The sequence below is a fragment of the Rhinolophus ferrumequinum genome, chromosome 11, assembly GCF_004115265.2.
Source record: "Rhinolophus ferrumequinum isolate MPI-CBG mRhiFer1 chromosome 11, mRhiFer1_v1.p, whole genome shotgun sequence".
Classification (NCBI taxonomy): domain Eukaryota; kingdom Metazoa; phylum Chordata; class Mammalia; order Chiroptera; family Rhinolophidae; genus Rhinolophus; species Rhinolophus ferrumequinum.
The window spans coordinates 7,071,411-7,084,111 of NC_046294.1; the positions used below are offsets into that span (position 1 = coordinate 7,071,411).

At 56.1% G+C, this 12,701-nt stretch overlaps 1 protein-coding gene across 4 annotated transcripts; it reads right to left on the bottom strand.

Annotated features, from left to right (window-relative positions):
* Positions 1–1,602: 1,602 nt before the first annotated feature.
* RPS6KA4 (ribosomal protein S6 kinase A4) lies at positions 1,603–12,053 on the bottom strand. 4 transcript variants are annotated; one of them, XM_033121059.1, is made up of 17 exons: positions 11,895–12,052; positions 11,720–11,791; positions 10,841–11,059; positions 10,635–10,750; positions 9,953–10,060; positions 9,650–9,730; positions 9,465–9,568; positions 9,225–9,375; positions 6,791–6,955; positions 4,895–5,023; positions 4,589–4,722; positions 4,401–4,494; positions 3,823–3,996; positions 3,554–3,739; positions 3,108–3,267; positions 2,754–2,917; positions 1,603–2,496 (listed from the first exon to the last, which is right to left on the bottom strand). In XM_033121059.1, exons 1-17 carry the CDS (start codon positions 11,947–11,949, stop codon positions 2,302–2,304), a joined length of 2,307 nt encoding a protein of 768 aa, XP_032976950.1. In that variant the 5' UTR covers positions 11,950–12,052; the 3' UTR covers positions 1,603–2,301. The 4 variants fall into 4 exon arrangements, with proteins under 4 accessions (XP_032976950.1, XP_032976949.1, XP_032976952.1 ...); XM_033121058.1 differs by having other exon boundaries at positions 1,609–2,496; positions 10,835–11,059; positions 11,895–12,053; XM_033121061.1 differs by having other exon boundaries at positions 1,609–2,496; positions 11,766–11,791; positions 11,895–12,022.
* Between the last annotated feature and the right edge of the window lie 648 nt (positions 12,054–12,701).

Sequence of the window (12,701 nt, forward strand, 5' to 3'; positions counted from 1 at the left end):
CAACTTGCCCAGAGTCGAGCAGCGGTTGCACAAGGCAAAGGCTAAAGCCAGCACCCCGACTTCGGTTCTAACAGAAGTTAGTTAACAGTGACTTGAAGGGAGGTGAACGTTGACAGGGTTATCAGGCCCTCTCAGGGGCTGTGGTATTTTAACAGAGCCAAGAGTCCCAGCCTGCTCACCAAAGTCTTTTTAAGAGTAGAATTAGAGGCCCTGTGCAGAAGGATGAGTCCTCCCAGCTCCCCTGAAAAAGACAGCCCCATGTAAGGCTGGGCTGGTCAGAAGCCAAAGTCAAGATGTAGAAACAGGCTGCCAGACTACAGATCCTCATCACTTCCTCCGGCCTCCCCACCTCCCTGACTGTGGCCCTCCCCCTGCCCACTCTGCTGGGAGCCATCAGCCCAAGTCACATCTGTCTCTCCCTCCATGCTCCCTGACTCACAAGGCAGAGGTGGGATTCAACCCCGAGCTGGCTCATTCCTCTGCGCCCCGGCCCTTCCCATCCCAACAGGCTCCCTCCTCGAGGTAACTCCCATCCTTTGAGCCCCAGTTCCTTAACCCATGAAATGAAGCCAAAAACACCTTTCTCCGGGTGGCTGTGACTTACATAGGAGGAAGGGTGGGGAAATTAAAGATGAGAGACCACTTTTCCTGCATCAAATTAGCAAAGGTTTTAAAATGGTAAAACTCGGTGCTGGGGAGCATATGACGAAACGGGGCATTTTCATATCCTGCTTCCGAGACTGTATGTCAGTGCAATATTTATGAGGGGTTATTTGAAAGTATATTCTAAAGTGTATGTCAAAGTCTCTAGGCAAATCTACAGAGACAGAACTTAGATGAATGGTTGCCCAGGGCTGGAGGGTTGAGGGGAAATGGAGAGTTACTGCCAAAAGTACAGTTTCTTTTAGGGGTGAAAAGTGTTCTAAAATTAGATCGTGGTGATGTTTGTACAACACTGAATATACTAAAAATCATTGAAAAATAAAAAAATAAAAAATAAATCATTGACTTGTGTTCTTAAATGGGTGAATAATATGGTATATGAATTCCATCTCAATAGAGCTTTTCTAAATGCATAGATTTATGTACCAACTTGTTTGTTTCTGCATCACTTATGATAGAAATAAAGTTTTAAACAAGCCATCCCACTAGCTCATGGAGCACCTGGCACCCATCTTTGGGCCAAAAGGAGAGTCCTCCAGACTGCAACACCAAGAAAACGGAATAAAAAGCTGACTGGGAAGCTGAGTCCTGATCATAGGTTTGCGCCTAGATCGGGCCTTTCCAGAAGCTACACCTGGACTCTGCAGTTACAAGAACCTAAAGTTCCTGTTCTGCTGAAGCAAGTTCAGGTTAGGTTTTCTGTTACTTACAACCAAAAGAGTTGTAAATGAGACATGGCAGAGCTGTCCACATACATACCCAACATGATTGGCCCTCCTACTGCTCATGTCAAAAGCCAAGGACAAAGGGTAACGTTTTACCCAGAAGCGTCAGCCCATCCCTCCTCTCTGAGGCCCCAGGCCCCATTGGCTGTCAGCTTGCCTGCCCCAAGACCCTGGCCCCATCCCCACCCCCACCCCCACCCACACACACGCAGACGCCACAGACAGCACTGGGTGGATTTTTATTAATGTCAGCCCAGATGGGCCAAGGCAGTGAGGGGATGCCCAGCCCAGACCCCCAAGGCCCCGTCCCCAAGGCAGGAGCAGCTGTGCCAAAGGGGAGGGGTGGATGAGAAGGGGACCTCCTCTTTTAAGGGGTCGCCTACCTCCTTCCTTAGCCCCAATAGGGGAGAAGCAGGTGACATAAAGTGAAGCAGAAATGCTCCACGGAGTCCCCAGGGCCTTTCCCTGAACCCCCAACACAAGTCTTTGGTGGACACAATTGCACAGACAGTTCATAAAGTGACAGCTTGAGGGGTGCTACTTCCCAAGAGCAGGGCCTCAGGGGAGGGCAGGGGAGAGGTCTCAGTTTCTCCCCTTGGCAACTCAGTGCTTAGAAATGGGGGAGGAGCCCTTCCCTGCTGGGGCAGCCCCCTGGGGGAGCAGCACCTTCTGCCAGATAAGGTCTTGGCAGAGGGGCCCTCACACCCCACTCCCCAGCAGGCTCTCTCCCTCCCTGCATCTCTAACTCTATCTGGTAAGACATAAAAAATTCTCTTATAAAAATACCTCTGCTCTGTCTGGGAGTGGGGAGGGGAGGGCAATCTCTGGAGAAGGAGAGAGCGGATGATGCCGGAGGCCAGGTCACACACAGCCTCTAAGGGGGAAGGGAGGGTCACAGTGGCGAGGGAGGGGGCTAGGAGGGGGGCAGGGGACCGTTGGCTCGGCGGGGGGCTCCCTTGGGGGCAGGGGCCCGGCCTGGGGCAGCGGGCACAGGGGAGACTCGGCGGGAGGTGGCAGCACTCCGCAGCTTCTGTTTCCGCCGCTTGGCCAGTGGCGCGTTCTCCACGCTCTTCAGAAAGAAGCCTTCGCGCTTGCCCCGGTTGAACGCCTGGCAGAAAAGAAGAAGTGACTCCCCACACACCACGAGCCAGGCCTCAACTTCCAGACCCTAGCTTTGGCTCCCCGGGGTGCCGAAAGATCAGACCCCGACTCGGCCAGGACTCGGGTCACTTCACCTTTCTAGACTCTGAGGACCTCCCTTCTGGGAGACCCCGCCTCTCCAGGCTCTGTGTGTACACACACACACACACACACACACACACACACACACACACACACACCCTGCCCACAGGCCCCGCCCCTCACCATGAAGGTGGCGTTGAGTCCTGAGCGCACAGCCGGCCCTGAGGACTCCAGCACATCAGGCGTCCGGAGCGGGGGCGAGGAGCGCGCGCTGCCGTCCTGCAGCCACGAGCTGCCTCGCAGCCCCTCAAGCTTCAGCCGCTTGGCAGGATCCACAGTTAGGAGCCCTAGAGGCAGGGCAGGAAAGTATTAGGGCGGGGTCGTGTGTAGCGGCTGCCCCCAGAGAAATTCTAACAGCCCCACTCTCCTCCCACACCAGTCCCTGAACCAGGACACCTCACCCAGTGACGATCCCTGTCCCATCATGATCCCATGGCCTCCCATCCCCCACCAGGATCTGTGACACCAGCTCCGCACCTCGGACCAGCTCCTTCGCTTCCTCAGAAACGCCTTGCCAGGCCTCCCCGTCTAGGGAGAAGCGCCCCTCGCGGATCTTGCACATGATCTCCGCCGCCTGGCTCTGCCCGCCCTGGCCTGAGACCCCCTGGAAGGGGACCTGCCCCGACAGCATCATGTACTAGGGGGTGGGAGGAAAAGTGAGCCGGGTTCAGGCTTCGGGCCAAGAGAGGCCAGAAGGCTGAATTCTCAGCTCACTCTCAGGACCATTCAACCTCTGCGCGAGGGTAACTCCTGAGGCCCACACGCGATGCCCCTGACCTCCACCCGGAATACCCAGATGCCCCTACGATAGCCTCAGACCAAACCCTGCCATGCCCACCAAGATGACCCCTGTCCCCTGCCTCTGGTTCCCCTGTTGCCCCTCATCAGGAAGACCTCTGACCCCAAGCTCAGGCGTCCCATACCAGAATGACGCCGAGGCTCCAGAGATCGCAGGACTCATCGTAGCCCTGCTGCGCTAGCAGCTCAGGGGCTGCGTACTGAAGGGTGAAGCAGGGCGTCTGCATGGGCCCTGCCGGGCGCAGCCGCGCGAACCCAAAGTCGATGATCTTCACCGGGGCTCCAGGCGTGTCATCGGCGTACAGAATGTTCTGTGAGGGCAGGCAGGCGGCCATCAGAGACTGGCCCTCCGGACCACAACCCTCCCCCACCGCCGCCGAGGCCCTGAACCCACCTCAGGCTTGAGGTCACGATGCACCACGCCCGCCTCCTCGTGCATGAAGCTCACGGCCGACACTAGGCTGCGCAGGATCTGGCTCGCCTCAGACTCGCTGAAATGCCGCTTCTTGCGGATGTGCTCCAGCAGCTCCCCGCCCCGCAGCAGCTCCAGGACCACGTACGTGTGCAGCTGCAGGCGGCGCAGCCGGCCATGGTCACCACGACGGACACCAGCCGGGCCCCAACCATTAGCCAGGCCCCGCCCCTCCATCACTGACAAGCCCTGCCTCCAGCCTCAGGCCCCGCCCATGTTCTATGCCCCAACCCAAGGAACACTCTTAGGCCCCCCAGCCTTACAGGCCCCGCCCCTTTACCCACCTTAAATCCTACTCCTCTCCATACTCTCCTCAAACTCCGTTCCCTTGGACATCTTCAGCTCCGCCTTCCAGTCCTCTGGCCTTACTCCCTCAAATCCCACCTTCCTGGCCTCCCAGGTCCCCTCAGAACCCTCCCATGGCGCCTTCAGACTCCGCCACCAGTCCGCCTCCCAGCCCTCCACCAGCTGCCCTTGTGGCCCAGCGTTCGGCCCGTCACCTGGTCATGATGCACCTCGTGCAGTTTCACCACGTTGGGGTGCGACTGGCACAGACGCAGGGCAGCCACTTCGCGCTGCGTATTCGCCTCCAGCCTGGGGGCCGGGCAGACAGGGGTCAGGATGGCCGACCTCTGGCACTGCCCTCCCGAGCCCTCTGCCAGGCCCAGCCCACCCCGGGCCCACCCACCTACGGCTGAGGATCTTGACGGCGAACTCCAGGCCTCCCTGGCGCTGGCGGCAGCGGCGACACACAGAGAAGCTGCCCTGGCCCAATGCGGGTTCCCGCAGGTCCAGCTCATACTGCTGGAAGAACGGGGAGTCCTGGGGACAAATGGAATGTATCAGACGTCCTACCTGGGAGGCTTGTGGCCATGCTATGCCCCACCTCAGAGAGGCTCCAGACCTCACCAAGGTCACATTGTGGGCGCCTGGTGGAACCAGGTCCAGGCCTGGAACCCCCAAGTCAACTTCTCCCAACCCTGGCCCAACCCACCTGCATCATGGCACTCCTGGCCACAGCTGCCCGGCCGGGCCGGTCTCCAGCACCAGGCACTTCCAGCACATCAGTCATCACCGCGTTGTTGTGGTCAAACAGGATGGATGGGGCCACAAAAGAGTATCCCTGCGGAGGGCAGGGGTGGTGGGTCAGGGGCAGATGGGTATCTGGGGGCTGGAGTGCAAGTGGAGTCCCTAGAAGGCCCAGACCTGGCGAGGAGGAGAACAGGCAGAGGGAAGACCCCAGACCAGGGGGTAGTGGGGGATGTGGCCTTTGCATTCTGGTAGACATAGAATGTGTAGACACTTTATTCCACCTTGTTCTATGCTCACTTGGGGCCATGTCTGTCCCCCACCAGTCTGTGACCCCTCCTTTCTCATCACAGTGACACCCCCCAAGTGCCAAGGGCATCACCTGGCACAATATAGTGGCCCAAAAAGTGATGGGCAAAGGCATGAAAGGACTGTACCCTAGCATCACACCTGCTTCGCTTATGAGAATTCAACTATACCCACTGAGGACAAAAAAAATCCTTATTCCTTCCTTTCAAATCAACTTTTCGCCTCTCTGCAAGGGGGGCGCTACTGAGGAAATGTAAAGAGAAACCAAAGTTGATTCTTTGCCTTTCCTAAGGATCCATGTCCTGTCAATTCAAGGGATTCTCAGGGGTAATTTTAACAATGTGTTTTCTCCTAAAAATGTAGCCTCGCTGTGCACTAGCGTGCAAGCTCCGCTGGGTGGGATTTTTGTCTGTTAGGTTTGTTGATACATCCCCAGTGCCCAGCTCTCTGCCTGGCACATTATGGGCACTCAATACAAAGTTTCGTATCATGAAATGAATTAATGAGTATAACCATCAATTCATAAGAAAGAACTTTCTCAGGACTATGAGACAATGGATTAAGAGATGTTCAAGCACAGAGCTGTCACTTGTAAGAGCTTCACAGAAGGGACTGATTCATTCATACTTGATATTGGTCTATTCTTATTTAATGCTTATGGACCATATCCTACAGGTCAGGCCCCCACACTGGGCATAGGAACACAGAAATTAAACATTGTCTCTGCCCTCTGGGAGCGTTGGACCAGGGGAGGCGGTCTCAGTGGGGATCTCAGGAAAAACCTGACAAACTGCTCAGAAGGAGATGCTGTCTGCAGAGGGTTAGTGCGTGAAGGAAACGGCAGCCCAGGGCCACAGGAGTGGGGGAGACTTCACACGGGGGCAGCCAGCCCAGGACAACAAGGCTTGAAAGATGACAGACACTGCCAGGTGGGCAACTGTGGGGAGGGCTCTCCAGGTGGAGGGAACTGCATGTGCAAAAGTACAGAGATGTGTTCTGAAACCTCTGAGCAGTTCATTGCTGCTGGAGCACCAAGTGTGATAATAGCGCTGAGGCCACGGAGCTGAGCAAGGGCCACACCAAAGTCACACCAAGGGACTTGAATGCTGAGCAAAGGGGTAGGACTTGTCCAACAGGCTTAAGCTTCGAAAACAAGTGGAGGGGGTCTGTGCCCCCAGGAATCTGATATGGTGTGCCAAAGGGCATGCAAAGCCATAGTATAAACATGATGTATCTCTTCCTAAGTGTCCACATAAGTAAGTGAATAATTTAAAACAGTATTTTTACAGAACAATAAGGAGATATGATGGAATAGAAGGGAAATTAACATGAAATTTACAGATAAACCATGAAGTTCAAAGACACGCCCTGCCGTGGCAGTCTCTGACTGACAGCTCCAGGTACCCCATGAGTGGAGAGGTCTGGAGCGAAACACTGAGTCCTGCCAGATCAGGGCACAGGGCCTACGCAGTGCCCATGTGTCAGCCAGGGCGGAGGCTGGCAGCAGCATCCTGCCTGCCCCACATCTGGAGTTCTACGAGCTCTCACTCACCTGGAAGACACGAGGGTCCCCAGAGGGGGGGCTGCCAGGAGGTGAGTAGACAGGCTCTAGCCGAGTAAACTCCTCTGCAAAGTTGCCCACATCCAGCTCTGAGCGGATCTGGGGTCGGAATGGAGCTGGAATCTTCCTGGCAGCCAGAGCAGCCCAATCCAGGCCCTGGAAAAAAGGAATGAGAGACTGGGGGGTCAAAGGGCAAAATGTAGAAACCCCTCTCTACTCAGGCCACCCTCACTGGGCAGCTCCTTAGGGAGGCAAGGGTCTATCTTGCATTTGGGAGGAAGGTGTTCTTCTTGCTTCCCGAGCCTCTACTTCCCTCCCTGGGATAACACAATCCCTATTTCCCTTGGAGAATCACCCTTCCCCACATTCAGTCCATTCTGGAACGTTTAATAGAATTCACTTGCAAAACAAACAAATATGTTCCTCCTACTAGACTTAAATCTTGGAGAATGTGGGCCTGTGACTGCTGGGGACCCCCTTGGTGTCTAATGATGAAGTCTGTATAGAAAAGCAGAACCAAGTGGCAAAGAGATTCTTAATGACATCAGTTCAACACCTGGATGCAGGCTTGCCTGAAGTCAGAAAACTTTTCCTTGGACTTTTCGCTGATGGGAAGTAAATATGCCCCTTTATGTTTAAGCTAGTGCCAGGGCGTGATCATTGCCTGCCCAACATCCACTTTCCCTGTCTTCCTCAGTTCTATTGCCCCAATTTTATTCCAGGAAGCAATGGGCACAATTAAGACAATATTTTACAACTTCCTTGTAGTTAGAGGTGAGCAATAATCTGTGAGCAAATATTGTGAGGTAGGAATCCAGGAAAAGATTCTCAAGAGGAGGGTAGACAGTTAGCAAATGCCCTTTTTGCCCTTCCTCTCCTGCTTCCTGCCTGGACATCAGCCTAGATGGCAAGTGCTCCAGCAGTTATCTTGGACCATGAGGCAACCCTGGGGATGTAGGCTAAATGCTAAGAATGGAGGAGCATTTAAAAAAAAAAAAAAAAAACAGTTGCCGGGATTCATAGCAGCCCTGGCCTGTCAAACTCTGGACTTTGTTTTTGTAAAAAATAAATAACCCTCTAATTTGCTTGGACTATTGTTTATTCCAATCTCTGTTAGCAGCCAAATGCTGTTCCATGGATATCACCATTTTAAGTCGGACTTTTTGTCACTTGCAGCTAAGAAGCCTGACTAGACTTGAAGGTCCCACTTCTGCCACAGAGACCTCAGAATTGCTATCACCAAAGAGGCTGTCTCCAGAGAACGGGAAATGAGGGGAACACCCCTTCTGAGCCTGAGGCTTTGAAGACCGTGGGGCCTGCCCGGTCTGACTATTGGCCAACGCACTCCCAGCAGGCATGGCCCAGCTTGTGTTCAGGGTGGGCTTGAGGACTTCACTTAAGGAAACCGACACTGTTCAGCCACTTCCCCCACAAAGGGACATCTTCACCACAGAGACTTAGGTTGCTGTCTGAGAAAGCAGCTCTGAGGGCCCTTCTAGGCAGGTACTTGCAGGAAAGATTCAAGGAGATGGCACTCGTAACAGGGTAACTGAGTGCCTGGCCCACAATAAATGCCCATAAGTGGGTGCTTTTGCTACAATGTCAGACAAGTGGCACATCTGATACCCACATGTAAACAGAACAAGCAGTGAAGAGTATGAGCCTTCAAGTCTCCCAGACCAGGGTTTGAATCTGAGCTCTACCATTTCCAGGCTGGGTGATCTTGGGCAAATTACTTAACTTCTCTGAACCTCAGTTTCCTCCTCTATAAAGATGGGGATAATCAAGATGGTTCTCAGGGTTACATGAAATAATGCAAGCAAAGGGCCAACACACGGTAGGTATTCACTGTCACAGGTCCTACTAGGCAATGACACACCCAAGTCAGCGAGGTCTTACAAGGAAATAGAATTCACTCTGCACTGCACTCTAACCTATATGAGCTCTTAGCAAGCAAACAAAACCCACGTGGCTGGTTGACCATCCATCTGAATGGCATGCACATGGACTGTACAGAAACGAAGAAAAAATGCCTAGATGGACACTAAGAGCCACAAGGGTGGTGGTTAGCACTGATCTGGAATAACAGAGGACCTGGGGTTCCCAGCTCTACACATTTACTATGTGACCTTGAGCAGGTCACCTCCCTTCTCTGAACCTGTCCAATGAAAGGACTGACAAATGCAGCCTCAAGTCCCTGCCAGCCCTGACAATCGACGAACCTAGAATTCTTTGCCCAGGAACGCATCTTCTGAGATTCAATAGAGATGGATGAGAAGATAAGTCTGCTTTCTTTATCTGGAGACTTTTCTAAATCAAGTGAAACTGGCCTGTCTCCGACCATCCCTCCAGTGTCCCCAAACCCAGAGCAGCAGCCCAGCTTAGGTATGTGCAGAAAGGTGTGGGGGCGGCTCAGGAGCCTCACCTGGAAAAAGGGATGATTCTTGACTTCCTGTGCCCCCTGGGGCCCCGCACCCAGCCGCTTCTTGGGGTCCTTGCAAAGTAACCGCTGAAGCAGATCCTGCGCCACAGGCCCGATCCGAGGGGGGAAGGGAGGGGAGCACTTCAGGATCCGTCTGGGAGGATTGGGGGGGGCGTCAGGGGCAGCGAGCCCCCCCTCCCTGCCCAGGCCCCTCAGCTGCCCTCCACATCCAGCCCCACTCACCGAGACACCTCTGCCTGCGTATTCCTCTCACCCTCCAGAGTGAAGGGTGAGGCCCCAGTCAGCAACTCAAAGAGCAGGATGCCCAGGCTCCACCAGTCCACAGCCTGCCAGGGCCGAGCCAAAGTGAGGGCCTGCAGCCACCCCGGCCTCACCCCACCACCACCCCCACTCCCCTGCCAACCCACCTTGCCATGCCCCGACTTGCTGCGGATGATTTCTGGGGCCATGTACTCGATAGTGCCACAAAAGGAGAAGGTTCGCTCTTTCTGGAAGGGCAAGAAGACCCACTTTGGACAACCAGCAACCCTCAAGGTTCAGAGGAGAACTCACTGGACTTGCGAGGGTTGGAGCAGTGAGAACTTCCTGAAGGCAGGGCCTAGGGCGATTTACCTCTGTACCTCCAAGAAACAAGCAGTGCCAAGCATGGAGCAGGAGACAGGAAGGAGATGGCTTACACTGGGGTAGGCGGAGAGACTGCTTTCACTCACCTCCTCTGTCAGGAACTCCTTGCTTAGCCCAAAGTCCGTAAGGACGATGTGGCCCTCGGAGTCAAGCAGCACATTCTCCAGCTTCAGGTCTCGGTAGATGATGCCCAGCTGGCAGGAGCAAGAGGGATACTGAGGACCCTTCCCCTAACAGCCCCAGCTCCTACAGCTCATGTCCCTGCACCAAGTCAATGCCCAGAAGAAGGGGACCCCCTGGAGAAGGGGATCTTCAGTGCAGGAGTGGGCCTGGGGTAGGACTGAGCCACTGAAGAGGAAAGGCCATTTAAGATGCAAAAGCTAGCAAGGAGGACCGCCCCATGGTAGGGGCCCAGAGAAGCAGGCCCCAAGGTCCCAGAGAGAAGAAAGCCTGTGTGAAGAGCTCCATGGCAAGAAGGCTTTGGGAGCCAAGGCATGAGGTCTCCATTTGAGGAAGTTCTATAAACACGGCCCCAAGAGGCAGTCCCGAGTTCCCTGTGAGAGGAAAGCACCTTCGAGGGGACGTCAGGGGAAGAGACCCCACCAGGCAGTGCAGAGGCCTTCCTTCCAGGAGGCCTGAGGAAGCAGCTCTGGTCTCCACCACCCCCCAGGAAGAGAGAGAGATCGGAGGCTGCCATGTTTGGAAGCCCCTAATAAGGCCCAGACCCAGTGTCCATGGCAACAGGCATGTGGCCAGGTCCTCACCCACCTTGTGGAGGTGTTCGAGAGCCAGCACAATCTCGCCCCCATACACGCGCACCTCAGCCTCCTTGAAGTGCTGGCGCTGGTAGAGGTGGGTGAACATCTCACCACCATTCACATAGTCTGGGGGATAGGTTAGATGTTGGAAGCAGTCCCCATGGGTGGCCCCACCTGCCTCCATAGCCCCCAAAGTTGGCAGGTGCCTGCCTTTACCCAGGATGAGGTGCAGCTTGGCATCGGTCTGGAAGGCGTAGTGCAGCGTGACCAGGAAGGGCGCCTGGCGCACCAGCTCCAACACTGACCGCTCAGTGCGAGTGTGCTCCTGCGTCTTGGCGCGCTGCACCAGCGCAGCCTTGCGCAGCACCTTCATGGCATACAGCTTCCCTGCGTCGTGCCCACCCGCCTTCCGTACCAGGAACACCTTCCCGTAGGCTGTGGGAGCAGCGAGTAGGCAGAGGGTAGGCGGTGAGCAGGAGGGTGGTGCAGACTGGTGGGGGTAGGAGTGATGCCAACCCAGGAGGGTGTGCAATTGGGGGAAGGAACTGGGGTGAGAGGCAGGTGTGCAAAAAGCCGGCAGAGGCTTCTAAGGGAAAGGTGTGCACAGCACTGGGAGGGTGCTCAGCAAAAGCCGGGAGGGGTGTGCAAACCAGCTGGGGGCTATGCAACTCCAGGAGGCCTGCAGGGCAAGGTGGGGGCGGGGCCTGTGCAAACCTGGGGAAGATCAGACAGATTTGAGGACATGCAAATCCAAGCAAGGGAGGCAGAGGTACGTGCAGATTTGGGAGGGATGTGCAAACCCAAGCTGGGGAGTTTGCAAAGTGGGGGAGAGGACTCTAATATCAGCGCAAGGAGAGGAACTGTGCAAATCACTTGGGAAGGCTGCAAGCCCCCAAAGGTGTTGGCAAATCCAGGAGGACCTTGCAAAGGGCATGCAAACCCTGGCAGGGCAGGGCAGGCAAGGCGGGCTGTTCCAAGAAAGGGTGGGGGGCATTGCTGGTGGCCTGGCCCAGGCCCAGGCGGGTGTGCCGGCAGGAGGCAGGAGGCCCAGGGCACCGTGCCTGGGACATCTGCCTGGTGGGTAGGGGTCCTCACCTCCCGTGCCCAGCACCTTGAGCAGCTCGAAGTTCTCCACGCTCACCTTCTCCTTATGCCCAGTCAGGTTGGCTGTGGGCATAGGGGGCGAATGAGCCCAGCCAGTACATGACCCCTCCCTGTGGCCCAGGCAGTCATCACGCAGCCCCGCAGCCCCTGGCCGCCCCTGCCCCACCTTCCGTGATCCGCAGCTCCACAGCGCAGCCCTCCTCCTCGTCCTCGTCCCCCATGGCGGGCCGGTCACTGGGGCCCGCACAGCTCGGCTCCGGGCGGCGCCGGTTACATGGCGGCTCCGGCCGGGGCGGGCGCTTCCTGGTGCCGCCTCCAGGCCGAGTTGGGCGCCGGCACCGCCTCCCATCTCCCCGCCCCGAGCGGCCTGAGTCAGGCGCAGGAACGTGACAGCTCTGGGCTGCGGGTGGGCGGGCGGGAGCGGCCAGTCTTCTGCGGGCGCACAGGGAGGGCATCAGGGCTGCGCGCACCCGGACCGCTTGCGACCCTCCTGGTGACCTCGGAACAACCCCTTGGGAGCCATGCCTGGGATCTGCGGATTACCTGGAGTTCCAATTGCGCAAACACTCCCAAGCCAGGTGTCTGCCCTGGGGTGCCTGGTGAAGCCAGTGGTGCTGAGACCCTGGAGCCTGTGCCGCAGAGGAGTGCACGCTGGCACTTCAGAGTTTCCCCTCCAGGGTAAAAATGTCAGCCCAACATCTCTAATTCTTAGCCACAGTGAAAGTGAGGAATTTCATAAAATTCACAACCCACCACCTCGTTTGGGATCACTCCTCGAAGTCAGCAAATAGGAAGGGGTCTGTAGGTCCCCTTGACAGATGAGCAGCCGGAAGCCACACAGCTGCCTTTATCCAGCTGCTGCCAGCACAGGGCTGGCCCAGCACCTCTCACTCAGTGTGGCCCACTGCTCTTGGCGCTGGGCAGCCCTAAGGAGGTGTTTGGGTCCTGGAAGCCACTCAGCTCAGCTCAGCTC